Here is a 27,190-nt window from a genome sequence, read left to right as displayed (position 1 = left end):
GGAGGGGTTCTGGGGGCTGCAGAGGGTGTGCATGGGGAGATGGGGCTATGGGACATAGCAGAGCACTGTGCACATGGGAGGAGCTCTGGGGTGCTGAGCCCTGCACCCCGCCACAGCCTCCCCCAGCCCTCAGCACGCCGCTATCGATGCTAAATATAACCAAGTCCTTGTGAGCGGACACGGCTGCCACATTCCTGTGGGACAGCCCTTCCTGCATGCAGCTGTGCTGCCCCCAGTGCTACTGCCCCACAGCCGGGACCCCATCCCTGGGGGCCCAGGGGGCATTCACCCACTTTGAGCCCCCAAACAGCCTGGAGAGGGGAGAGTAGATTGCTGGAGGATGGCATTAAGCATGGTGCTCCCATGCTGGTCCCCATGGGGCTGCTGTGGCCTGGTTTGCCCAAAAAAACCCTTCCCCTCCGTAATGTAATGTAGAGCAGGGATGTGTCAGGTGTCCCACATGGTGACAGGGCCTCCCAGGCGAGTCCTCCCCTCCCTGCAGGCCCAACAGAGCCAAAAAAACGCCCCCAGCCAGGCCGAGCTCATGCTTCTCCTAATGGAGCTGCTCCACTTTGTATAAATAATCGTCCCTCAGTTTGATGGGGGTGTGGGGCAGGGGGGTCTGCTGTTCTGCCTGAGCTGTTTTGGGGCACCTCACTCCCTCCTGTGCTGTCATATGCTGAAGAAGCAGTGACACAGTGACAGTGCACTGTGGTCCCCATGGTCGCAGCCCTGTGCAGGGACCCGCAGCGCATTTCCAGGGAAGAAGGGCAAAGTGGGGGCACTTGGCTCCTTGCAGAACCCCACAGGGCACAATGGTGTCAGCCAGCCCCTTCGGTGGCAGGGTGGGGGCAGAGGAGTGTCAGCATGGGGAAGGACGGAGGGACACCGATGCTGAGGTTCTCCCCAACCATGCCGGAGGTGCCTGGAGGCCCTGAGAGCAGCGCCATGTGGTCTTCTGCCCATCCCCTGGGTCCTGCCCTGCGCTGCTCATGTGCAGTCATTGGGAACACAGCAGTGTTTGCTCTCTTATCTCCGTGTAGGGGGAGGTGAGAGGCATGAGAAAGGCACCAGCACTGCCTGGCACCGTGCAGTGGGGCTGGAGGCTGTGGGGTGCTGGGGGGCAGGTGCCCTCTGCCAGGGGGCTGGAGACCACCGGGTGTCCCCACCCCCTCCTCGAGGTGCTGCTCAGCCCCCAGGAGCAATGTGGTGGATGCAGGCTCTGCCTTGATGTCCCCTCATGGGATGCCATATGGCAGGGCCAGCACTCAGCACCCAGGACCCCCGCCATGCCTGTCCCCATCCAGCATCCAGCACCGTGCCACCCCGCCAGGCACCAAACTCAGCCGGACCTCACTGTGGCGCAAATACAATTTGTATTTTCAGTCTGTGCCAGGGGAACCCCAATCCATCCGTCCTGGCCACGTGCAGCTCAGCCCTGTTCTGCCAGCAGAGCCCCTCAGGGGATACGTCCTCAGTGTGGGCAGGCAGAGCTCTGCCCCAGCTCCCGTCCACCTGTCCCTTTGTGGCCATGGCACCACACCACGCTGTGCCCCATGGGATGCAGGCAATGCCCGGCTCTGGGGCCGCCTCACCTGCTCAGGGCTCACTGGCAGCACTGCAGCTCCCGGAGACACAACCCCAGTGCTATTTATCGAGGATGAGGAAGAGCAGCACCATCAGGACGATGGGGAGGAAGATGAGCAGCAGGCTGAGCAGCTCGGCTGCCAGCAGCAGGGCCAGCAGCAGGAGGTAGCAGCAGCGGCAGCGGCCCTGCAGCCGCCCCAGTGCGCGGATGAGGCCGGGTGGGTAGCGCACGCAGGGCAGGCACCCAAACATGCGGCTGGTGTGGAACCGCACCTGGAAGTGATGCTCCAGGGCACCGACCAGGCCCGGGCGGCGGGGCGGTAGCGCAGGGGGCCGGGGGGCGGTCAGGGCGGTGGGGGGCCCAGGCTCGGCGTGCAGCAGCAGCAGCTCCTCCTGCAGCTTGCAGATCTCCCACTCCAGCATTGGGGTCTTCTGGCGGCAGATGGGGCAGCGCACGCGGCCAAACTCAGCGCCGTCGGCCGTCTCCATGATGGCACGCAGACAGGTACGGCACAGCCCGTGGTTGCAGTTGAGCAGGGCTGCTTTGTGCTGCTCGTCATCGTAGGGCTCCGTGCAGATGGGGCACTCCTCCTCGCCGCCCGCCGGCACATGGCACCGCTCCGGTGCTGTGGTCTCACCGCTCGCCGTCTCGCCATCCTCGCCCGAGAGGCTCAGGGTGGAGCTGGAGCAGCTCTCCAGGCTGTGTGACCCCTCCAGGGGCAGCGGGCTCTCCCCACGGGGCAGCACGGGGATGGAGGCGGTGGGGGGACCCTGACCCTCAGTCAGGGTGGCACCGCGGCCAGGCGGCTCATGGCAGCCATGCAGGAGCGATTCTGCCACATCCTCAGCCACCGCAGGGCTCCAGCGGCACCAGGCCGTGCTGGGTGCCTCACTGCAGAGTGGGGGTGGCTCCTCAGGGCCCCCCAGCCCCCCAGGTTCATCCTGCTGTCCGGCTGGGCCACCCTCAGCAGCTGTCTGTGTGCACTGGGGGCCAGGCCCCGGTTCCTCGCCCACCAGCAGCTCCATGGACGGCTTCAGTCCCACTGCCAGGAGGGCTTCAGGGCAGCAGCAGCACAGGATCCCCTCATCCCCCTGGCACGGCCTGGGGACATGTGCCAGGTCAAACTCTCAGGAGCCCCAGCAGCCCAGTGTGTCCCCATCACTCCCAGGGACAGAGCACCCCACCAGGGGCATCACCAGGAGCATCCATCCACCACCTCCTCCTCCTCCCCAGCACTGCCACAGTACTGACCCACCGCCGTTCGGAGAAAGCCAACGCAGTACGCGATGCCAGGCGCTCCCCACACCGCGCAGGGCTGGGACAGGCCCGGCTCTCACCAGTCTGGTTTGTCAGCTTCTGGAAGCGGCTCAAATGCAGGCGGCCTGGGGCAGGCAGCCACGGACCGCACCAATCAGCTCCGTGGGAGCCGGGGAGGAGCTGGGCCCGCGGCCGCCTCTTCCCCTCACCGGGGATCCACACCCCAGGAACCAACATGGAGCCCTGTGGCCAACACTCTCAGGGACATGGGCATGGCGCTGCCCCCAGCACAGCCCCCAGCACAGCCCACCAGTATGGGCTCAACACTGCCCCAGTACAGCCCACAGCACAGACCCCACTGCCCCAGCACAGCACTGGTGCACACCCCACACCGTGCCCTGCTCTGTGTACCCATCAACCCTTGCTGCCTGTGTATGGTTCGGGAGCATTTTGCCAGTGGGAGAGACCAGTTCATCCCTGTCCCCCAGGCTGGTCCCTGTGCTGGGACCCTCTCCCTGCCGAGCCCCTTCAGGCTGTTGTGATAGGACAGAAGGAAATGGCTTCAAACTAAAGGAGGGGAGATTTAGACTGGATATAAGGAAGTTTTTTACAGTAAGGGCGGTGAGGCACTGGCACAGGTTGCCCTGAGAGGTGGTGTTGCCCCGTCCTTGCAGACAGGCAAGGTCAGGGGATGGGCTCTGAGCACTGATGGAGCTGTGGTTATCCCTGTGCACTGCAGGAAGTGTGACCAGATGGCCCTTAGGGGTCCCTTCCAACTCAATTCTATGATTCTATGGTGTCCATAGTGACCTGGAGGAATTAGAGGGGAGAGCACAGCCTGGACAGTGCCTGTGCAGGGGGACACTGTCACCAGCATGATGCCTGTCATGCAGCAGCTCTGTGCGGCTCTCCAGTCATCCCCAGGCCACAGAGGAAATGCAGCAGGGTGGGGAGACCAAAAACCGCCCTGCTTCCTCTCACCACAGCTCCAGCAATGCCCTGGAGCACCACACACCCGCGCTGGACCCCGTGATCCCACGCGTGGGAGTGTGGCTGGGTCACAGGCACGGTGTGGCACCCCTGTCCCTTCCTGTCCCAGTCTGCTCCCAGGGATTGTCCCTGGCTCTGAGTCACCACGGCCGGGACCCTAATTGCTATTTACACTGTGGCGTGGAGTTCACGGAACTGGGTTAAGAAGATGGTGGCACCGGTCCCAGTGGGGCACGAGCAGGGCTGGCAGCACAAGGGATGCCAGGGAAAGGGCTGGGGACCGCTGACTTGCTTGGGCCTGGCTGGAGCCAGCTCATAGGCTGGGGTAGAGGATGAGTCCAGCAGGTCACGGAATGGGAAACCATCAGTGGCATTCCAGGAGCTCAGGGCTGAACCTCCAAGCCTGTCCCCACTGGCCTTAGCCACCAGAGACATGGGGAACAGGTCTGTCAGGGCAGTCTCCCAGTGCAGGCACTGCTGCTGCTGACTAATGCCGGGTGGGGAGGCTCCCATGCAACAGCTCACTTCCTTTATGTACTACAACTAACAACGGCCGCAGCCAAAGCTGTAGCTACAGCAATGCCCGCAGGTGCTGCTGGCCCAGCGTTGGGACACTATAAGCTGGAGGACCCAGGAGGGCAGCTCGGTGCCATGCAGGAGACAGCCAGTAGCCTCCCACTACAGAGACCCCAGGCCCCAAGCCTGGGGGAGAGTGAGCGAGGCCTTGCACACAGGCCCCCTGACAGGTTCCCCCTGCCAGTCCCTGGGAATAGGGCTGGGTTAACACATGCCCTCTGCCAGGTCCCTGCCCTGGCTGGGATAACCTCAGCCCAAGGACGATGCCAGAGGCAGATTGTTCTGCTGGCTCCTTTATTCAGGCACAGCTCAGAAGGAGCAGGGAGCCAGGCTCATGACCAGGTTTCAGACTGGAAGCGCCGGGACCGTTCCAGGGCTGATAAATACTCTTCTGCTTCGGAAGGCGACAGGCCACCTTCCAGCTGCAGCACTGACTGCAGGGCTTCAGCCACCGCTGCTGGCATCTGCTTGGCGTTCCTAGAAGAGAGAGGATGTGGTATGACAGGGGGAGCAGGAAAACTGGGGCACATTCACCTCCCCCTGCTCCAGCGAGGCAGCCAGACCCAGTGCCCCAGCACACCGCCTGCCTGCAGTGGGAGCCTGCCTCACCCACAGCGCGGGCTCCCTGCCACCAGTAAATGACAGCTTCAGGACACAGCTGCACCACTCCCTAGAAAGCAGTCCTGTTACCCACACAGGGCTTCTAAGCGCCAGCACCTGCAGGCAAAGATGTGTCCTCAGTACCCACTGCTGAGCTGAGAGCATCACAGCTCAGTGTCCTCAGTTCTGGCCCCTGTGCTTCCCATCAGAATCATTAAAGAGGCACAGCGAACAGTCCCAAGTCATAAATTAACTGCAGGAGGGCAGGAAATGAGCCTTTCATCTCAGGGAGACATTCAATGGAAGAGGTGTCTGATCCTGAGCTGAGCAGGATGACGGCTGCAAGGGAGCAGGATGAAGGCACCGCCACCTCAGCCCATTCACTGCCTCCTTCCAATAAAGCCAGAACGTGTGTTTTGATGGTGGCAGTTGCAATGGAAATCAGTTCAAACCTCAAAGAGAAACGGTGAGGTAAATACAAGCTCTTGTGTAAAAATATCCAAACTGCGTTCAACACTTCCAAGTGCGATTATTTCTAATGGGAAAAGCAAGGGATTCAGACTTTTTCTGGGAGTTTCATTTGATGAGCTGTGTGACAAAAAAACGTTCAACAACAAAAAAATTCCCAGGCAGCTCCAATTGGCCCAAGCATGTCCTTGCTGTTTCCCAAGAACCAGGGAGAATTCTGACTTGCGTCGAAGCTGATGAATGTCTCAAAATACACAGAAAGGAGGTCTTCTGTTTTTAGAAGAGTCGTACTGCTTCTGAGTCAGGCATTGATATGCAAGTGCAAGATACTGGAACCGTGTCTGTGATGGAAAAGATGCCAAATCTCTATTTTCTGCAGGAGTAGAGACACTCTCAGCACAGGGGCCCTGGGCTGGATAAGCTGGGCACAACCAGCAAGGAGGGACAGCTCCAAGTCCCCAGCTGCTCGCTCAGGGTTAAACCATGGGTCAAAGCCCACCCCTGCCGGCAGGTCCCAGAGTGACCTGACATCCATCCTCACGGCCCCTCCAAAATCCCGCAAACCAGGGAGCCACGCAGGTTCTGCTCTACCCAAGATGTACAGCCTGTGGAAAGAAACCAGAGCCGAGCCCCACATCTGTGGGTTATGGGTCTCAGAAAGCCCCGCAGTGCAGGGAGGCACAGCAGAGCAGGCAGCAGCGCCAGCACAGGAGCGATGAGGCAGCCAGCAGCCCCTTCCTGAGTAGTAAACACAAATCTCGTTCTCCCAGGAATGCAGCGAGGCCAGTCTCACTCTGCAAGGCACCAGGAAGTGCGAGACATGCAGGTAAGAGCTTCCTGCAATCACTGCTCGTGTCAACAGCAAGGCACAGTTGTGGGGCTTGAGTCCTGCCTTCCAGGTCACGCAGGTGCAGGGCAAACACCATTGCTTCTCTTGCCAGCTCGTGGAGCCTGAAGCCTTTCACAATGCTCTTTCCTGGGCAGCCTCCTCCCTGCCCAAGCAGCACCAGGGCAGGCAGGTGAAAGGATTAGTCCAGGAAAAGAGCCCCAGAGCCAGGAACAGAGCTGCAGACACTCTGCCTCTGAATGCTCCCAGCTCCTGGACACCACGTTTTGGCCACTGGTTGAGGATTTCCAAGAAGCTCAGGTGAAGCACCTGGTGAGCAGCTGAGCTGCCCCAGGGAGGCAATCTCAGGTCCAAAGAGACAGACAGTCCCAAAAGCAGCCACTCAAGAGCCACAGCACAGGTGCAGCCCTGTCACATACTGCTTCAGGAGCCTCCTTCCCACCCAAGCGGCAGAACGGCAGTTCTTTGGCCCAGTTTGAGAGCAGTATGAAAAGATGAAGGGCTCTGCCACAGATGGATTTGCTGTGGGTCAGAGCTGAGGCAGCTCCCACTCAGAGGGCACCAGCCTCAGGTACTGGTGGTGGGGACAGTAGAAGGATAGGGTCAGCTCAAGCATATTTACCCTAGTGCCAACTCTGCCGCTAACTGGAGAGCAGGGTAGGTGAGAAATGGCCCCTCAACTCAGGGCTTGTTGATCAGGCTGCAAGGGGAGCAGAAACCAGCAGGTCCCCCTGCAGCAGCCGTTGTAGCCCCCAAGACCTGCTGGGTGCAGGGTGTGCTTGCTGTGGTGGCTGAGCCATGGGAAAGTCTCCAGGGAGCTGGAGAAGCAGCGATGCAAGGCCCCACTCCCCCTGGTCCCTGTGGGGAAACTTCACTCACCCAGCCAGGTAAATGTGAGCGCCCTGGCCATTCAGCAGCTCCCATAGCAGCTGTCCATTCTCCCGGATGCGGTGCTGAACATAGACCTTCTCCTCCTGCAGGAAACACAGTGCTGAGCCCACCAGCAGCAGCAATACCCATCTGGCCCTCACTTCAGTGCACAAAGAGTTTGCTCCCAGGGTCTGCTTGCAAGAGCTCAGGGCAATGCAGCCCCTTTGGAGAATGGAGGGCATCAGGTGCTCATCAAAGCACATCAGCTCTTGCACAGGGAACGAGAACTCCATGCCCATGTCAGTGCACTCCAACAGGTCAGTGGGAGACGGGTGCAAGCAGCGGGAGCTTCAGTGGGGAAAGCCCTCCAGATAGCCCCTAAATCCTCTGGTAGCTTCCTGCCTGCTGCCAGCTCCAGTGAACAGCTAAGGGTGCAGGGCTGTGAGCCCCATGAGGGCTCTCCTCTTCTCCCTGCATGGGCAGAGGAGGCCTCACAGCCCCTCATGCCAGGGCTTCCATGGGGCAGACAGCCTCTCCTGCACCCTTGGCTGCTGTTCCCAGTCCTGTCAGCCAGTGGAGGCTCGGAACAGCTCGAAAGGGCAGGAATCCCGGAGGGAAAGCATCAGTCCCAACCCCTGCCCCTCCGCTTTGCTTAGAGACAGGGTACAACCAGCTCTCGGCACAGCACAGAACAGCAGAGCAGAGTTCCCAAAGAGTTAATACTCAACACTTCAGGCATCCTGCCTAGAGCCCTGGCGCCTGCCCAAAAGGAACTCCATTGCCAATGTGCTTGAACTCGCTGCCGGCCCAGACAGCTCCTCCGTGACAAACGTGACACTGTGACGCAGACCAGGCCCTCTGCTGCGTGTCCCACCATGCTGGGCCCAGCAAAGGGGCGAGGTGAGCTGCAGGCACAGCCTCCTCCCTGCACTGTTGTGCCTTCCATCCAGCCCCAAGGCAACAAGGCTCCTGACATGTTTCAGGCTCCAGAGGTGTGCGTGGGAGCACCCCAAGCAGCCTTGGACCCATTTGTCCCAAGAAGTGTCACAGTGCACTCAGGTCCCACGCAGTGCCAGCAGCAGCAGTGCACAGGAGAGTCAAGTCACCTCTGGGCACAGCTCCATGGCTCTGACCCTGCCATGGGAGGTGCAGGAGGTAAGTAAGCCCATTGCAAGCACCAACACAGCCAGTCAGTAGCTTGAGTTCAGCATAATTAACATTAATCAGCTAAGTGCTGACAGAGGCTCTATCAGTGAGGCCAGGGCTCTGAGCCCTGGTCGTTTACGGACCTACAGCTACCTAGAAACCAGAGCACCCAAGTGACAAACTCAGGTCACAATGTCTCAGCTAAAGCCCAGGGCATCCTGCTGAGAATTAGCGACAGTCAGATTAGGAAGGGATCAATCTGCTCTGCAGGGCAGAAGCGATGTGACAGAAGGTCACTACAGAGGGAACCTTACAGAGGAAGAGGGAAATCCTGCTCAGCTATGGAGCATCCCAGCTCTTTGAAAAGACATTTTTGATGAGTTAACATCTGTGGCATCTGCTAGAGCTGCAGGCACAGCGGCTCCACATCCCACCTAGCCGTGCTGCTGAGCAGGTCCCCGTGCAGAACTGCAGGGACGCAGTGGCAACAGAACCCCGCAACAACCTGCTTTGTACCACAAAGTCTGCAAAGCTGAGGGGCTGGGAGGAACACACTGCTGTGAGTCCTGGCCCTACAGAGTCTGCAAGGGCAGGAAGAGTCTCTGGGCGGCCCTCCAGATTTGGGGAGCTGCATGTCTCCCATCCACTGTGTGAGCCAACAGAAAAAAGGCAGAGTACTCATCCAAAAAGCCTCTATTGTGCCACTCCTGTTAATCAAAGACTTGGAAAGCCTTCACAGAGGCATCCAACTCACACTTTACAAGTGACCAGATAAGATGCCAGCTTAATGTCAGTGCATACAAACAGCCAGGAGAAAAGGACTCGTAAAACTGAGCTACCTAGGAATACCATTCTCATTGACCTTTTTTTATCAGATATCCCTGTTTCAAAGCCAGGCTGAGCTTCGGATGCCATCACAGGACTGGGCAAGGCAGTCAAACAGAGTCCCAGCTCACTGAGGCACTCCTGCAACTTAAGAACCTTGCTGCCTAGAGATGGGCTGAGGGAGAGCTGCCCACCAAAGGCCCTGGCTGGGAAATAAGCGAGGTGTGGGGTGCTCTTCCCTCCTGGGAGCTTCTGCATACACAGCTGAGGCGCTGGGGAGCTGGCACAATGGCACCATGAAATGGGGCAGGAAGCCAAGCTCTTCAGCTTCAGCTGGTGATCAGAGGGACACAGTGGGGAGGGTGGCATTCAACCAAGAAAGGTTATTGCCTGGTGACTCCCCCCAGGAGGCCTGGGAGCCTCTCACGTGGCCCAGACAAACAAAGCTGGCTAACACCTTATCTGCTCTGGCACTTGCCAGCCCCGTCTCAGTGACCTTTCCAGCTCAACTCAGACAGCTGTGTCACAGATAGGCACCTGTGCTGCCAGTGGTAATCTTGGCCAGCACCCAGGTGGTGCAGGGGAGCGAGGTGATCACCATGCCACCCCAGCAGGTCCTTCACAGGCACAGGGGACAGAAACTCTGGCAGGCCCCCATCAGTGCTGCTGAGATGCTTCTGTGTACAACCTGCTCCTCCAAGAACTAACCTGGTCCCTGGAGAAGGCCGTGAAAAGCATCAGGAAGCCCTTTGTCACCAGCTCTTCCCACTCTGCCTGGCAGTAGAAGTCCTTGGATTTCTGGCGGCAGCCAAAGAACAAGCAGTTCCCTGCAGAGAGCAGACCAGAAGGGCTGTGCTGGGCAGACCAAATGCCCTGGAAGAGCTGGGGGCCATCGGTACCCATGAGATTCAAGAATTGTGCAAGTGTGAATGCATGCGACCTATGACAACTAGAGGCTGGAAATGTGGGGCATGGTGGGCAAGTAGGGCAGGGTGAGCTCCCCCAGGGCTGCCAGCTCCCCTCCACCAGCCTATTTGCAGCCTTCTGCAGAGATGCACAGCTGGGCCAGGGCAATGATGATGGGACAAGGGCAGAGGGAAAATTGCTTGTGCAGCAGAAGACGATCTCAGCAACCCAACTCCACTTGCGGAAAACCAATAAATAGGCATTTCAGAGCCCCGCCCTGCCCCAAGAAGCAGCCTGGCAGACCAGCCTGTGAATAACCATACAGGCTGCCCACATCAGGCTCTCTCTGGTGCTGACCACCCTCAGAGTCCAGCTTGCTTCCAACCATAGCAAAGCTGAAGCCTGTCAAAACTCTCAGGAGCCTCCAGTTCCTCATTCCTACATGCTGAACATAGACTTGCCAGCAGCAAGGGGCACCCTACGCCCACCCCTCACCTTTCCGTCCTTGTGCCACCCGCTCCTGTATAGCTGCTCGGAAAGGTGCCACCCCTGTGCCAGGGCCAATCATGATCACAGGAATGTCAGGATCAGCTGGGAACTTCATTCCTCCTTTCTTCACCCAAAGAGGTACCCGGACATCACCTGCAAAGCAAACAGACTGGTTAGCATCAGCTCTACACTGCTGCACCCATAACACTGGATGCAGCATCAAGCCCTTCCACGATACTTCAAATATATGGACGGTGTGTGGCTGACCACCACCCAGTATCACAGTGTCACAGGCAGACTGTGTGCATGAAAAGCCCTTCAGCTATCTCAGAACTGTCTCTGTAAGGTCCTGGGTGAATCCCAGGGCAAGGAAAGAGTCCCCCAGCACAGAGGCTGTAGGACAGCCTCTTCCTCACACAGCATATGCAAAGAAAGACAGCAGTGGCGGCAAGCAGAAACAGCTACCTGGCTGTCCTCTAAAGGAGGGCAAAGTTTGACTCCTCTGGTGTTAAGGAGATGTCCCTGTCTAGGTACTCTGAGAAGAGCCAAACCTGCCCTGCAGTCAGAGCCATCACCTACCACTCTGCAACAGGGAAACCCCATGAGCTCGCCACATTTGCAGAGGGTCCCAGCTTAAGGGGTTTTATGATTTGAGCAGAAAAGCAGCACACATAGGCTTTGCAGGACAGGATAGCTGTGCTCACAGGAAAACCATCCTTCCCAGAGCTGGTGCAATGAGGCTGGAGATGTCCAGCAATAAGAGCAATACCAGCTCCAAGGACACCAGAAGCAGCCCTCTGCGAGGACTGCAGAGCACGCTGGTGCTGGGAGGAGGGTCAAACAAGTGGAAGCAAACTGGGAGCTCACAGTGCTCAAGGCAAGCTAGGGGAGCACGTCATGCTCCAAAGATGGGAGCAGTGAGGAAGGCTGTGCATTCAGCATGCCCTGGTGGCAGTGGTGCTCCACTAAAGGTCAAGACAACTCCAGCATGTGGCCAGCACACAGGTTGCTTCCAATTCCACCAGTCCACGCAACCCATGCTGTGCTTTGTCATAAGCACACAGGGTCCTCACATAGTCCAAGTAATGTTACCTTGCTCTGGGTTGAGAGAAGCCAACCATGTAGAGCAGAGACCACGGCGGGGCTTGCTGAGCCGTGTCTTGTACCGCACTACTGCCATGAGGATCTGGATCCGGCCAGGGTGAGCCTGCGTGCAGACAGGAGCCATGAGAACTGAGACACCCAGCACAGTTCAGCAAGAAGCTCCCAATGCCTCCACCAGGGACAGACTCCATTGCACAGCTCGTACCAGGGCATCTGCAACACTCATCCCAGCCTGAAATAGCCACTCGGACACAGAACAGAGGAGGTTTTACCCTGGGTTCTCCTAGCGCAGCTGGCAATGGTGGCAGAGACAGTTCAAGCCAAGAGCCCTCCATGAAAAGCAAATGCCACCAGTGCTGGGGCTGACATCTGCCAGGCCACCTGGGCCGGGTCCCACCGCCACCTCCCGGCAGCAGCAGGAAGCAGCAGAAAGCAGCGCTACCCCTTCCCGCAGCCAGGGACCTGCCAGCCTCCGTGGTACCACGTCCCACTGCTCCCTGTGACATCAGAGCCTGCACTGGGCCAGCCCCAGCACTTGCAAACGCCTTAACCTGCAGCGGGGGTTCAGGTGGGCTGTGGGTGTTCATAGGGCCAGGCAGTGCAGCCTGAACACCCGTGGTGTGCACAGCACCAGCAGTGCCCTGGCACTCAGTTCAGAGCCTGACATGCAGCCGAGAAGGGCCGAGCTCTTACCAGCATGGAGGAGGCGATGGAGAAGGCGCGGGGTCTGATGCGAGGGATGAGGTCCAGCAGGTATTCAGGTGGAATGGCAGATGTGGTGTGAGGGAAATCCCAGAGGGCCTGCAAAGCCACAGAGAGCAGAGCTGGTGCACCTCAGAAGGCAGCCTGTCTGCTTTTCTGGGGCAGCAGAGGTTGTCCCGTAGCACTGCCACCCTCACCCAAAGGCCCTGCAGCAGGGATTCTTGGAGCACCAGTCTCCCTGTCCCACTGCCCTACCCTTGTCCCCAGGCTGCAACACAGAAACCACAACAGAGCCCAAGAATATGGAGCAGGTCTTAACCTGCTTATTCCAAGGACACTTCAGAAAATGAACGAAGTAAATTAAATTCCTCAGTCGAGAAATTACTGCTCATCATCTGTCTCCTCTGCCCTGGCTGCTTTATTGCCATGGCACAGTCCTCAAAGATGGGTCTGTTGTGCTCCCCAGGCCAACCTCGAGGGTGGTCCTGCGAGGCCGGTTGCAGTAGCTGTACAGCTCTTCCTGGCCCTGCGCAGAGCTGAACTCCTGCAGCTTCTCCCGCTCCAGCTCGTTCGTAGAGAAGTGGGACAAGAGCTCAAAGAAGGAGCGCCGTGGCACACAGGAGATGTCCAGGTAGTGGGTGACCAGGTGCCGGATGGTGCAGGGCTGCAGCAAGTGGGCAGGGAGGGCTGTGTCTGCAAGAGAGGCACCAGGGAGAGCTCAGGGCCAGCTCTGGCACTCCCCAGCCCCGCTGCATGAGGGAATCCACATGCTACAGGAAGGTACTAATGGAGCTGACTTTAGCTATCACCATCGCTGCTTCCCATCATACACCCCCACTCCATCCTGCTCTTCCCAGCTTGCTTTGCAAGCCCACTCTTGAAACAGAGAACATCAGTGGTGCTGAGCACTCCCTTACTTTTTCTAAGTACTTCTGGACAATGCCTTACCCATATGGTTCCCACCATGCCCACAAACTGCGATGGAAATAACCAGCAGTGTCCTATGTGCTAGGCCTGTCCTTGTCTCCTCCTTCTCTTACAGGAGTGCAAGGAGCAGCCTCAATTTCTCTAGGGTTTGCTTGCCAGGCCCAAGTCCAGCACTGACAGTCAAGAGATGGTGGGGGAAGGCGGGACACATGGTCCTGAAGGAGCGATTACTAGCTAAGAAGTAGGGGTCTACTGTAACCTCTATGGGTGCTGAGAGCATCTCTGTGTAACAGCAGATGGGGTGAAAGGAAACATGAAAAGAGTTCCAGCCACTGCTACCTAAAAAAAGGACCACAGAATTGCTCTGCAAAATCTGGCATCTGACCAATAGAGCCAAACTGGCACTGAAGTGTTTCACAGCATGACAGACTCCTGTGAGGATGGGGATGCTCACATGTGGATCCGCAGGTGCACCAATCAGGGTCTGTGATTCTTCATGAGAGGCAGATCCCTGCAGGTGGATTGAAATGCCAGGGGATCAATGTCGGGACAGATCAGGATCAAGAGTGCTCAGAGATGGTGGGGATGGAGCTGTGGCATCTTGGAGACAGAGCACCTGTTCCCTGCCATGGTGGCTTGGACACCTCCTAGGCCACAGAAGCATGTTTGAGGGTCCTCACAGCACTGTCTAGCTTCAGGTGGCAGCAAGCAGAGGGGCTGGCAACTGCTCTGCATCCTTTGTAAGGTCCAGGACTTTTCCCTTCCTGGTGCTGACCACACCAAGGAGGCCGCAGAGGAAGATATCAAGGGATTCATGTGCTCTCCCTGTATGGGCAAAAAGACTGTGATGCTGAAGATGTCTGCTGGGTTCTTTGACTTCTGGAGGCAATCGGGAAAGAAAGGAGCAAACCAAAGCACAGGTTAAAGCACAAAGAAAAGTCTTGGGGTGACGTTTTCCAGTAGATCTCAAATTGACTTCCTGCCATCTTCAGTTCCTCAGACCAGGGAGGGGATGGGCACTCATGGGAGAAGAAAGAAGGGAAACCTCTCCTGGCACCATGCAGACTGCAGAGCCACAGCAATGCCTGGCAAGTGGGTGCCTCCAGGAGGATTTTCTGGTTGTTGGTGCCAATGTGTGGCTGCAGAAGTACCTCCATCAGGACTCTGGGGTGCAGGCAGAGCCAGGGGACCTGCATGCCCCAGCAAAAAATCATAGGCATGGATGGGGGCAGAAGTGAGAGCAACCTGACTTGGGTCTTAGGCAGGTGAGTGTGCAGGATCTTTCATGCTCTGAGCTGATGAAGACATAAGGCAGCCCTGGTATCACTGGGTCTCTCCCAGGAGCCATGCTGGCCCTAATTAAGGACCTATATGCATAGAGAGTTGGGAGAGAAGGAGAGCCCCAGCACTGCAAGGCAGGCAGATGTCCTGTATCAGACAGACACTCCCAAATCCTTATTTACTGTATCTAAAGCAAAGGAAAAGCAGATCTCCAGGCTCAGCAGAAAGGTAAAGGAGCAGCCAGCAGCACCTACCAGGCTCCACGGGCTTCAGCAAAAAGCATTTGTCTGGATCCAGGCGAAGGAGCTGGCAGAACTGCTGCACATCTTCAGGGCAGTTCTGGGGCTGGATCATCACCACGTCTCCAGCACTGAACCTGCAAATGCAGCAGGACCTGCTGAGCATGGCCACAGGCAGCCCTGCAGGCAGAGCACTGTGACCCCAACCAGCACCCACAACAGAGGAGAGGCCACATCTCAGCCAAATTCCCAGTGTCACTAACACTAAGCTCCCTAACGTGACAAAGCAGAGCTGGTCCACAAAGCAGGACCCACACTACTGTACTCCTCCTAAGCCCTGACTTTGTCATGGTGTGGGACAGCACAGCCACATCGGTGGGAAACAGGCTGCAGTCTCAGGAATTACTGAGGAAGGATAGAGGAAGTGTGGAAGATTATGGGACATCTGATCTTGCACAAAAAAAAATATTGGGGGAGTCAGAAAAATGCTCACGTGATCCCTGATCCTGCGACATCAAACTCAATGAGCCGGACATCCTGGAAATGGGATTCGGCTGTGATACGCTGGTTGGACACCATCCGGGCAGCAAAAGGATGTAGCTCAGAAGGAAGAGCCCTGGGTGGTGTTGGCTGGAGCAGGCTGTTGTCAGGGTGCAGGGAGTCCTCAGCCAGGTAGTGTAGGGTGTATCTAGCAGGTAGGCTGTGGGAATTACAGCAATGCAGTCAGTGCAGTCACCTCCACGTCACAGCCCTTCAATTGCCTTAGCTTTAAAGGGAGGCAAGGAGACCCTGACGTCTCCCACAACATCCACCACCCATCATCCCTGTACCTTGGAGATGGCTCATGGCAAGAGATCACAATGCAGGCATACTGCCAGGAGGAGATCTCAAAGATGCTGGAGCAAGCAGAGCAAAGTAAGCCCATCTAGGAGCTTTGTGCTGAGGTGTCTTGGCCTCCACCCTCGAAGCATCTCTCCACCCCAGAGAACAGCCACAAAGACGTTTCGCACCAGCCATTTCCAGCAGGCCTCTGCACTCACCGTACATCAGGACTGATGACCTCAAGGCCAGGAGGGAGAGGATACAGAGCAAGGATCTTGTCCCATAAGGCCAGGAGCCACGGATCAACCACTGCATCTGGCCTGCAAGTGAGACACTGAGGTTGCAACAGAGTTGTCCTTCCCTCACCATCCTTCCAGGCTCCAGCAATGCCACTCCTGCCATCTGCACCACTGTCAGAGCTCAGGGGGGCTGCAGTGCCACAGACAACGGTGGCTTTGTCCCCCTCGGTGGGTCTGACATTGCCTGGACAATGCTAGACCTGCCCTGGGACACAACCTCTGCTGCCCTTTTGCAGCACAGGCAGTCACTCCTTGTATTTCCACAAGACCTAGGCACGTGCTGGGGGTCATGGGATACTCCAGTGAAACAAATATCCCCAGCCCTGGCTCAGGAGAGCTCTGAGCAGAGACCAGCACACTCACACAGAGCAGGAAGCCACTGGCCATGTCTGGAGTGCAGAAGCAGCAGTGCAACACAGCCCCCCGCCCCACCACCCCTCCACAAGGCTCTTACCCCAAGTCATGCTGGTCATCTCCCAGTGCAACTGGAAGCAAGGGGTTGCCCCCAAGCTGTAGCACCCGTTTGTGCAGCTTCTTGGCAATAAAATTAAACCTAGGCAGAGAATAATCACAGCTGTGGAGGGCAGCGCTCCTCCAGCAGGACAGCAGACACTGGATACACAAGCCAGCACATGCTGCCAGGGCTACGCCAGAGCAGCACACACGCCCTTGACCAGCCCATGCCTCCATCATGGGACAGCTCAGAGACACAGCAGCTGTTCCCACTTGCAAGGCCACACAGGCTGTGCCCAGCTTTGGAGAGGGGATTCCAAGGAGTCCAGTTTCCCTTCAGGGCAGCTCGTTCCCCAGAGAGAGAAACAGTTCCCTCCCTCTGGCCCCTCACAGCCCCACACTCCCACTGTAGCTCTGTTGGGCACATAGGAATAACATCTGGGAGAGAACTGAGACCAGCGGGGCTGGCTGTCACCTAAAACTATGTTAGATGTCTTCTATTGGCTTGGTCCACTTAAATTTCTGTGGCACAGGCTTTCCTGCAATCCAGAGAGCTGTGTGTCTGTAACAGCTGACCAGGAAACAATGTCTGCAATAATGCAGCAAAGTGTCTGCTTGAAGTGGCTGGGAGGAAGGAGATGGTAGAAGCCCACTTCCTAGGGGTTAGGAGGGACATGGGCTGGTAGGGTAAGAATTTTGAAGGCAGGTGGGAATTAGGTTTTGTCTGAACTGCTGCTCTAGAGCCAGGCTCTGACTCTGCTAGCCCACTCTGTTCCAATCACTGTGTCTCACCCAAGCTGCAAGGAGCAGCTGTCAGGGCAGGCGAGGAGCACCGGAGCTGCTTACTTGGGATAGGAGGAATCACCAAGGCCCAGAACGGCGTAGTCCATCTGGCAAAGGGAAGTAGGCGGCAGGTTCTTCCGGAACAGAAACCGCCAGAACATCTGTAAAGGACAGGGCCACGAGTTGCACTGCTGCACACAGACGCCTTCCCTGCCTGCTGGCTACCTCTCACACACCCCCAGGGCTCCTTCAGCCCTCTGCTGAGTCCTGATGGGGGGGGAGCACAGCCTTTTGCAGAAGTGTCTCCTGAAAGCAGTTATGCTGGCAGTGGGAGGGAGAGAGTGCTCTGTGAGCCCTCCACAGGCCTGAGAACATTGCTATGGCAGGGCGCCTCTCAGCTGCTAAAGCTGCTGAAATCTCACCAGCCTGTGTCCCAGCAGTAACACAAGATGCTCCTTAGCCCTACAGAGGTTGCCAGTAGGGGAATATGGCTGAAGACAGTCCCTGATGGGCAGTTCTGAGTGAGCCAATGTCTGCTTCGCGCTGCCCCATAGGATGACGTGTGCTGCTCCAAGTGTCCTCTCCCCCCAAAAATACCACCAAGCAACTTGGAGGAATGAATCAGGTCACTGGATCAGAGACACAAACGCAACATGGACAGAATGCGTCCTACCTTCATGTTGTCAGGTGGGTCACCCTGTCCAGTGGTTGCACACACAAATACCACCAACAGCTCATTGATGAGGTTCGCCTGCAGACAGAGACAAGCTTAGGAAGGTGCGTGCAGGACAGCAGCCTACAGAGATGTGCCTCACTGTCCAGACCCAGCTGCTCTCATTGCATTAGGCTCATGGACAGACCACATTCCAGTCAAAACCCACAGCCCTACCCAGTACAGCCTCCTCTACAGGCACTGCAGCAGCATCTGCTGCCCACGTGCTGACTGCAGCATCATCTCCTTGGTGCTCTCTGCCTTGCAGGAACACAAAATATGGCTGAGCAACTGCCACCTAACATGGGCTCCCAAGAGTCATTGCTCAGTTTTCATGTTTTCAGCTATATTAAGCACAAACTGCCCTCAGGAAGGGCACAGAGACGGGATCTGGTGAAATACATGTCACAGCGAGGGTAGAAGATGCCTGAGCCCCAGAAATAGTGTTGGTGGGGATGGAACAAGCCCGGAACTGCCTGATGCAGCTCCCTGGATGGCCACTCACCACATCATAGCTGTCCAGAGCCTCCACTCTGCACCGAAAGTGCCGGCGCTTGGCTTCTCTGCCAATTCTCTCAGCTGTATCTTCAGCAGTCCCAGTTTGGCTGCCAAAAAGAATAAGGAGTCTCCGCTCTGTCATCTGCAAGAAACAAACCCAAAGAAATCAGCAGGAGATGAGGCAGAGCTAGACCAGCTCCACGCTGTGCATCATGCCAACACCTACCCTGGCTTCAGAGGAGGGCTGGCAGCTGTGGGTTCAGGTGAAATTAGAGGTCTTGGCACAGCACACAGCAAGCATGAGGACACACAGATAGTTCAGTGAGAGTGGCACAATTCAAGGTGCCTGGGCTCTCTTTCCACTGACAAATGGTGCTGAGCAAGTGACTTCACTGAGCACTTCACTGCAGCACCAAGGTTTGCAGGAGCAGCAGTGACACTGGTGTTGCCCCTGTTTTCACTGACAACACAAAGAGAGAGTTCAGAGACAGAAATTCACATTCTGGCTCATTTTAACTTTCCTCACCACCTGTGCTCAGCACAATCCAAGCATCAGCCACCCTGTGCTTCTGATTTCAGCATATCTACCCCGACGCCAAGAGCACCCCAACCTAAGTGGCTTGGGGAGCACCTAAAGCCCAGCAACACCCACGTGTGATGGGACGCGGTGCTAGCACTGCATGGCCACACAGCCGCCTCCCCCAGCAAGGGTCCAGGCACGCCTACCCTCAGGAGAGCCGGCGTCCCCAGGGGCAGGCTGTGCTGCTCCAGAACAGCCAAAAAAATCGAAAGGAATCAGTAGCACCGTCACAGAGCAGCTCCTGCGGCACCAGCAGGCCTTCCCCCGCCCAGAGCGGAGCGCACCCGGGGAATGGGACGTCGAGCAGGGGATGCCCGGTGGAAGGAAACACCAGAGAATACGGACACCGGGAAAGAAGGGATGCTCGGGGGAAGGGAAGTACCTGGGGAAGAAGGTCAGCTGAGAAAGGGAACACAGAAAGAGAGGGACACGGGGGACAACGACACACAGCCACCACTCACCGCGCCCCACCCCGCCCCGCCGCCACTTCCGGCGCAGCCACTTCCGGTGTCGTCATCACTCGGCGCCGCGTCCCGCCGGGCGCAGGGAGGGGAGGCGCGGCCGGGCCCGGCCCGGTGCCCCCGGGCCCTGTGAGTGGCGGGGAGCGGAGGGACTGGACGGAGGGACGATGCTGTTCTCCCTGCGGGAGCTGGTGCAGTGGCTGGGCTTCGCCACTTTCGAGATCTTCCTGCACGGCCTGGCCCTGCTGGTGTTCTCCGTGCTGCTGGTGCTGAAGGTGGACAGCGAGGCCTCGCCGCTCTCCTGGTGGGTCGTCTTCGTCCCCTTCTTCGCCGCCGACGGCCTCAGCACCTACTTCACCGCCATCGTGTCGGTGCGGCTCTTCCAGGACGGTGAGAAGCGGCTGGCCGTGCTGCGGCTCTTCTGGATCCTCACCATCCTCAGCCTCAAGTTCGTCTTCGAGATGCTGCTGTGCCAGAAGCTGGTGGAGCGCACGCGGGAGTTGTGGTACGGGCTCATCATGTCGCCCATCTTCATCCTCCTGCAGCTCCTCATGATCCGGGCCTGCCGCGTGAACTGAGACTGCTGGGCCGTCCCCGTCCCAGCGCTGTGCAGTGGGGCTGGACGCAGGGTCGGGGGGGAGCATGCTATTGTGCTGCACGGCACTGTGTTTCTTTAGAAGGTGCTTTTGCAGCGTCGTTATTTCATGCTCACTCAGTTCATGGTGTGAGTCGTAAAATATCCCAAGTGCAGGCACTTTATGGTATGCCAGGTGTATTATTTTCAAATAAAAGAGTATGGAAGAATTTGGTTTATTCCTTTATTCCTTTTTCCCCTAGAAAGCATATGTACCTAAAACTGTTGCCTGAAGAGCACATGCAGGTGGAGATTAATTGTTTCTGTAAGGCCAAGAGCTCTGCAGCTGCAGTCTCACATGTACTGCCTGAGACCACGGTCATAACCATCCATTATCTTCAGCAGCAATGCTCATTTATCTCTCTCTTTTTCCTGATCAGTGCTTCACATCTTCATTGTGCTGGCAGGGTTTTACAGGGCTGAGCTCTGAACCAGAGTGAGCTGATGTGCGTATTTTTGGACAGAAATGTGTATTTGTATTCTCTATTGCAGATCCATTCCCTACATGTAGGCATTGGGTTGCTGGCAGGGGGTGGCTCAGCCCTTTGAGGGAACGTGGATCAGTGTGTTAAATGCCAATGCCATGAGGAACTCCCAGCACCAAAGACACCTCTGTGTCACAGCATCATGGTGTCACAGCTACCAGGAACGTACTAAGGATCTGGGTCTCCCCCTGCCCTGTCTGTGAGACGTCAAGTGTTGCTTTGGTGCCCAGGCCAAGACAACTCTTCTCTCTGTAATGATGGCAGAAAAAAAAAAACATCTCCTGGTAGCAGGGGCCTCCAGCCACAGCTGCTCGCTCACCCATCCCATTCACGCAGCTGCTGGCACCACCCTGTGCTCTCTGCACTCTCTGGATCTGTTTCATGAAGATAAGTTGAAATGGAAAAGTGCTGCAACGCAGGGCTCTCAAATTTGGGAGACAACAAGAGGCGTAGCAGGCAGAGCATGCATTAAAAAAAAGAGTTGAGAATAGCTGTGGTGTGATCTGAGAAATTCAGGTGCTTCTCGAGTTTCATAAAGGAGATTTCCAGCTTTGTACCTGAGTTCTAGAAAACCTACTTTCCGGTGTCTTGTGTAATTTGTGTTTGCTTTTAGCATTTTGGAAGCATGCAGGAAAGAAAGGACCAGTTTCCCAAGTTTATTTCTTTGGTGTGCTGGTTGTATAAAGTCGTGGTGTGAGTTCAGAGCAGATCTCATGGGATATTCCTCATCACCTTCCCTTTTGAGAAAGCTCTCCACAGCAAAGTGCCTGGTGCTTCATTCTGAGAAGAAGAGCTTTGTTACAGATTGCCTCTGAGGCCTGCACAGGGATCACACAAGACATTACTGTGTTGATTAATGGCAGAAGCTACAGGCTTCAAGGAGAGAATTTGCACAGAGGAGAACTTGGAGGAAAGGACAGTGATAAATAGCCCCTCCAGAGGGCTGCTTATGCCTGGGAGCTGGAATACGGGGACCTGTGCACGGTCCCTGTGAGCAGAGGTAGGCGCACGGGCTAGGAAGCGTGGCCCAGGAAAGCAAGTGCTGGCCAAGAGCATAAATCTAAGTAATTAATCTTAATAACCCAGTGTTTCAGTGAAACACTGCAGCTCCCACTGATTCTTTTGCTTTTCAGCTGCAATCACTGGAGATAATAGATAGCTGAAATAATAGATAGATTATATATATTGAATAGGCATCAAATCCAGACAAAGACTAGTAAATGTACTGGAGGTGTGAAAAGCCACTTGTTGCTCCCACAACTCCTCATTTGTGATGATAACTGATGATATTCTCTGTGTCTCCTGAGCTAATGCACCACCAAGCCAGATGTGAGAGCCACCTTGTGGAGTTACTGCTGCCAGTGTCCCCACGTGAGTGACAAGGATGCAGGTCCTGGGCCATCTCGGTGGTACAAACCCTCATGGTCTGCCTGGGGCTGCTGAGGACGTGCAGACAGGGCAACATCCACATGCAGCAGTGAGGATAGACGGCACCAACTGAGCACATGGCTTAGCCAGAGACAGGAGGATGCATCTGCACAGCGTAATGAGCAGTTAAAGAGCACATGGGAGCTGTGCCTGCCTAGAGCCACTGGTACCCACGCAGTGAGAGAAGGGGTTGCTGCTGGGCTAAATGCAGTGACGCAGAACCAGGTAGAAGAAGGAACTGACTGAATGTGTACAAGGGAGTGATTAGTGTTGGTTTTGGCTGCTCCTGGCAAGTTACTCTTGCTCTGCTGTGCTGCTGATGAGTGTGCTTGTGGTGAGTGAACTGTGTGGCTAGGCTGGGCAGAGGGAGGTGGGGTGCTGGGGAATCACAGAATCACACCATGGCTTAGGAAGAAGTGACCTTACAGGCCCCCAGCCCCACTCCTACCATGGGCTCACTGTCCTCCACCACGTCAGGCTGCCCAGGGCCCCATCAGCAGCCTTGGGCACCTCCGAGGATGGGTCTCCACAGTTTCTCTGGGCAGCGCTGCCAGTGCCACTTCCCATCTGGGAGGGTGGGAAGTGAATCCCACCAAGGAGATGCATGCCTGAGACACCAGCACAGTGCTCACAGGCTGGTAGTATCACTCCTGACTAGTGGGAAAGGGGATGTGCTGCTCCTCCATCCCAGCCACATCTTCTGGGCTCTGGGCTCTGGGCTCTGGGCTCTGGGCTCCCCTTCTCTCCCCTTCTCTCCCCTCCCTCTGTCCAAAGGAGAGGCCTCCAGGCTGCTGCTGAGCCCCTGCCCTGCTGGCATATTTAGGGCTGCCCAACAGGTCTGCCCATTGCTAACAAGGCAACGATGGGCAGGTGGAGAGGAGCACAGCAGTGGCTTAGACCAGGAGCCAGGTGAGGCTGAGAGGTTCCAGGCAGGAGTTGGCATTTGGAGCATGGCCAAGGGCAACCACTGCGTGCCGAGACATTGGCAGTGCCCCTGCGAGCACGAGGTGGATCTCCCCCAACCCTGGGAGATGCTCTGATGGCAACAAAGCAGGTGGCTGCTGCTTTTCTCCCTAGGGAGAGCTCTTGTGCACTGGGAGGGAATTTCCACTGGTGATGAAGGTTGTCCCTGCGTGCTAGTGCTCACTCATCCAGGCTGTCACAGAGAGGCAGTGGCAGAACCAGTATCAGTCCAGCAGAATCCCTCAGCTGGCACTGGCTTAGCCCAGGCTGGGCCGTGTGGAGTGACCTGTTTCTGGGCAATGGCACCTGGCTGCATCCCGGGCTGGATCTCCCCAGTGACTCTAAGTGGCTCGTGCTCTCCTGGGATCGGGCTCCAGCACTGCAAGCACAGGATGGGAGCACCCATTTTGCTTGATCCTTGTGAACCCTTAGGTGGCGCCAGGACTCGGGTGCAGGGACCTGGCTCCTCTGCTCCTGTGTCACCTTTGAAGTGGTTTTCCAGGGCTCGGTGCCAATCAGGTGAGGCCGTGCTGTCCCCAAGCCTGCCTCACGTCGGTCCACTTGGAGCCAGCTGTTGCTCACTCGTGTCACGCTACGGTGCACTAAGGTCATGGCACCTGGGTGGAAGCAGGAGCTGTTTCTTGTCCTCTCTCTGCTCGCACAGCGAGTTCATCCCCACGCTTGGAGTCCCTGTGTCGCAGTTGTGCCCACAATGCCACAATGCCCAGACATGGGCCACAGGCACTGTGTCACCTCACTGACTTCTTTGTGTGGGGCTGGGGTGGGTGAGGGCTGGGGGTGATGTGGTGAGGGTGGGACAGCGCTGGTGTGGGTGGTGGCACTGCTGGGGTCTGCTGAAGAGCATGAAGGACACAGAGGAGGAAGGACACAGTGGGATATGGGGGTGGAGAGCAGTGGGGAGCAAGAGGAACCTCTGAGTCAGGAGAGGACACTCACCGAGTTCTTTGGAGATGGATGGGTGCCTTTGGGCTCCCAGAGCTCCCCGCCCACCCAGCTAATTAACGCAGGGAAGGGGCACACCACAAAAAGATCAGACGGATGATGGTATCCCACAGCCTCGCCATGACGCAGGGCAGCTCCTGGCGCTGAGCTGTGGTGGGGCTCGCCCAGGCCCATTGGGCCCAACCTGGCTGCGTCACTGGGCTGTGAGGTGACACAGGGGATGATGCCACATCCACATCCATACGGCTTATCCTGCACTTTGTGCACCCCCAGCTCTGCTCTCCGAGTCAGGCAAGCTCCCAGGTGTGTTTGGGGACATGGGGGTGGCATGGGGATGTGGGTGCTGGCCTTGGTGGGGGCATGAGGGCTGCCAACACAGTGGGGGGTGGTGGGGTTCATCTGGCACCTGGAGCAGCCAGGTTGCTTCCTAGGAATTGCTCCTTGTCTGAAGGAGTCACCCTTCAAGCCCAGGGACACAAATCCTGCAGCAAAACTTCTCAAGACCTTGAGCCACTGTGGTTGGGGCAACGTGAGCCATGAGAGCTCCCAGGAGCATCCTCCTGCGCTGCGGTTGAACCTGTGGCAGGGACAGCCCCAGCCCTGGGTGTCACTCCTCTCTGTGTCCCAGCACTCCCGGTGCAACAGGAGCAGCTCCTGGAGAGACATCTGTGTGTGGGGATGACCATGCTGCAGAGAGACCAGGCTGGTGCTGCCATGTCCGTGTGGTGTCTGCAGAGCATGGCCCAGGCCAGAACACCTTGGCCAGACTTCACATATGGGAGGGACAAAAGTCCAGCATGACCTGAGATACCACACGGACATGAGGGATCCCAAAGGAGACAGCTGAGATGAGCTGGCCCCAGCGGCCTCCATCTGCATCTTGATGTGGGCAGCACCTGGGAACCTTTTCAGCATGGTTGTGGCTTTGACATTGTAATGTGGTGAGTGTTAGGAGCTGGGAGCTGCATCTCTGGAAGGATGCTTGGGCTGTGGTTTGGGCAGCGTCCTGCCTTGCCCAGGACTTGTGGGAGCAGATGTGCCATGTGAGCAGCCACACTTCCCTGGGCTGTGTGAGGAGAATGGTGTGGGAGATGTGGATGTCCCCCCATTGGTGCTATGGCCATGGTGGGAGTCCCAGGCCCTGGATGTGGGCTGTGTTTTCCAGAGCCTTTCTGTCATGCGTGGATATCTGAAGCTGCTCCCAAGTAAACCCAAGTCTTGCAAGCCATAACTGGGAGCAGCCACTGACCACTGTGTTTGCTGAGGGCAGGGGAACAAAAGGCCTAATTTTAGTTGGGCTTTGAGGCTGGGCACAACCATCTCAAATATCTCCACTTTATCTCCGCTAAGCACACCCTTCTGATGTCTTCTGACTCCCAGCCAGGCTGCAGCCGTGGTGCCAAGCCATGCAGCACAGCTGCTGCATGCACTGGCACCCAGGGCTTGTGTCTGGGCTGCCTCATCTCTTTGAACCCCCAAGACTGGGGTTCGTGGGTGGGACAAAGCCTTTGCTAACTTATCTCCATCAGCTGTTCTCTGTGCTTGGAACTTGCCAGCTTTCTGCAACGCTCAGTGCAGAGGATTTAGTAGCCCTGGCAGCAAGCCTGGATGATTTCTTTCTTTCAGCCTTTCATTTCCACACGTGCAAGGGAAAGACAGCTTAAGCAAAAACCATCTGTTGCTCAGAAAGAAGCCCTTCACAGGAGTGCTTCCCCCCCACACTGCCCCTGCCAGACTCACTGCGCATCCCAGATGCTGTTTGTAGAGCGGACCCATCTGCTCCTTGGATGCTTATCACCAGCACAGAGGGCAACGTTACCCCTTGGTGCTCAGGGATTGGTGAGATGCCTCCCCTGCACCACCACAGCACTCACACCCCATTCATCTCACTCACCATGCCCGCCTCTTTGCTGCCAAGTGGAGGGGGACTGTGGGCAAGACATGATGGAAGGAAACCAGGGATGTGGAGCATCTTTCAGAGGGCTTCAGAGAGTGAGGCACCAATATCAGAAAGGATCTCACTGGTTTACTGTGTGTGCAGGAGGTAGAGACAACTCATGGGTGTCAGGAGTGGGAATTCCATGATGCGCCGATGGCCTTCCCAGCTCGTCCCGAATTCCCATAATTTAATTTTGTTTTGTTTTCAGTAAGCTCCTGTGTTGGGGACGTGTCTTACCTCTGTGTAGACGATGGCAAATTGCAGCCCTGATGGCTCAGCTTCAGACTGCTGGGAGCACTGGCACAAAGTGATCAGAAAACACACAGAAAACAAAGAAATAAGTAGTGCTTCATCTCAGTTTGTCAAGAAACCACATGAACCCAAGCTGGCATCCTTTTCTTACGGATGGCAGCCCCTTTAGAGATGAGAGAGTCCTGTAGCTTCATTTTTATTGGGTTTTGCAACTGCCTTTTGGGCTGTAACTGTAAGAAAAGTGGTCCCAAGGAGCCTGCATAATGGTTTTCAGTGGTTTGCGTGAGAATGAGCTGGGCTGCCAGGAGCTGGAGCATGCAGATTTACAGCGGCATTTACATGCACCTCCCAGAGCACAGGGGCTTCCTGGTCTCCTGCAGACAGCCTCCAGCCCAGCGGAGGGAAACCTCCACCACGTCACTATTCCAACCTTCTGCCTTGTTTCCTTATGGCCCTGTTGATTGCACAGAGCAGCTCTGCAAGGAGATCTCAATGTTAGGATGCTCTTGTGTGGCTTTGGATAATTCAGGGCTTGGGTTGAAGTGGAAAAAGCAGTGGCCAGTGGGAGGGAAGCCCGGGGAGCAGGACTTTGGTTGTGGGCTGGTCCGCAGGCTCTGTGTGGGGCTGTGCAGTCAGAGCCTTGAGGGTACATGTGGAAAGAGAATAGGGAGGAAAGGTCTGGTGTGTTATTTACCAACCAAGGACAGTAGGGGCATGGGGGTGCACATCCCATAGGCAGCTCTAAACGTCCCCAGCTCCAGCAGTCCTGCTGGAATAAGACAGAGCACAAGGCACTGGCACTGCCTGCACCCCACATGGCAGCTGCAGCCAGGCACTGAGCTGCACAGAGCCTCCAGCAGCTCAGGACTTCCTTCTGGGTCTCAGAGTCACGCCAGGACCTGAGGACAAAGGCATGCCCCTCAAGAGCAGATCAAATAGGTGTGTGTGTGTACTCTGGCCAAGCTTCCTCCTAAAAGCAGATTTGTCAGCCTGCAGTCAGAAGAATGGGGCCGTTGGGTCACTTTTCCAGTTATGAGCAAACAGCACTTTCTGCTCCATCACAGCACGTCCCTGAAGGCAAACAGCCAGGGCTCACCAGCATC

At 56.7% G+C, this 27,190-nt stretch overlaps 2 protein-coding genes across 6 annotated transcripts; one reads left to right on the top strand and one right to left on the bottom strand.

Moving 5' to 3' along the window:
- Positions 4,689-19,441, bottom strand: NDOR1 (NADPH dependent diflavin oxidoreductase 1). Of its 5 annotated transcripts, XM_021413971.1 has the most exons (16): positions 19,345-19,435; positions 18,609-18,842; positions 18,390-18,524; positions 17,846-17,923; positions 17,236-17,333; positions 16,391-16,489; positions 15,856-15,957; positions 15,309-15,515; positions 14,831-14,952; positions 12,841-13,061; positions 12,360-12,467; positions 11,655-11,769; positions 10,569-10,715; positions 9,876-9,994; positions 7,206-7,300; positions 4,689-4,888 (listed from the first exon to the last, which is right to left on the bottom strand). In XM_021413971.1, the coding sequence occupies exons 3-16, from the start codon at positions 18,522-18,524 to the stop codon at positions 4,744-4,746; spliced, it is 1,791 nt and encodes a 596-aa protein (XP_021269646.1). In that variant the 5' UTR covers positions 18,609-18,842; positions 19,345-19,435; the 3' UTR covers positions 4,689-4,743. The 5 variants fall into 5 exon arrangements, with proteins under 5 accessions (XP_021269646.1, XP_021269647.1, XP_021269648.1 ...); XM_021413972.1 differs by lacking the exon at positions 18,609-18,842 and having other exon boundaries at positions 19,345-19,441; XM_021413973.1 differs by lacking the exons at positions 18,609-18,842; positions 19,345-19,435 and adding an exon at positions 19,109-19,320.
- Positions 19,466-20,227, top strand: TMEM203 (transmembrane protein 203). Its single transcript, XM_021413976.1, has one exon. It carries the CDS (start codon positions 19,591-19,593, stop codon positions 19,999-20,001), a length of 411 nt encoding a protein of 136 aa, XP_021269651.1. The 5' UTR covers positions 19,466-19,590; the 3' UTR covers positions 20,002-20,227.

The sequence above is a fragment of the Numida meleagris genome, chromosome 16 (genome assembly GCF_002078875.1).
Source record: "Numida meleagris isolate 19003 breed g44 Domestic line chromosome 16, NumMel1.0, whole genome shotgun sequence".
Lineage (NCBI taxonomy): Eukaryota > Metazoa > Chordata > Aves > Galliformes > Numididae > Numida > Numida meleagris.
Note: the sequence above shows the minus strand (reverse complement) of the source record. Positions and strands in the feature narration are given on the sequence as shown.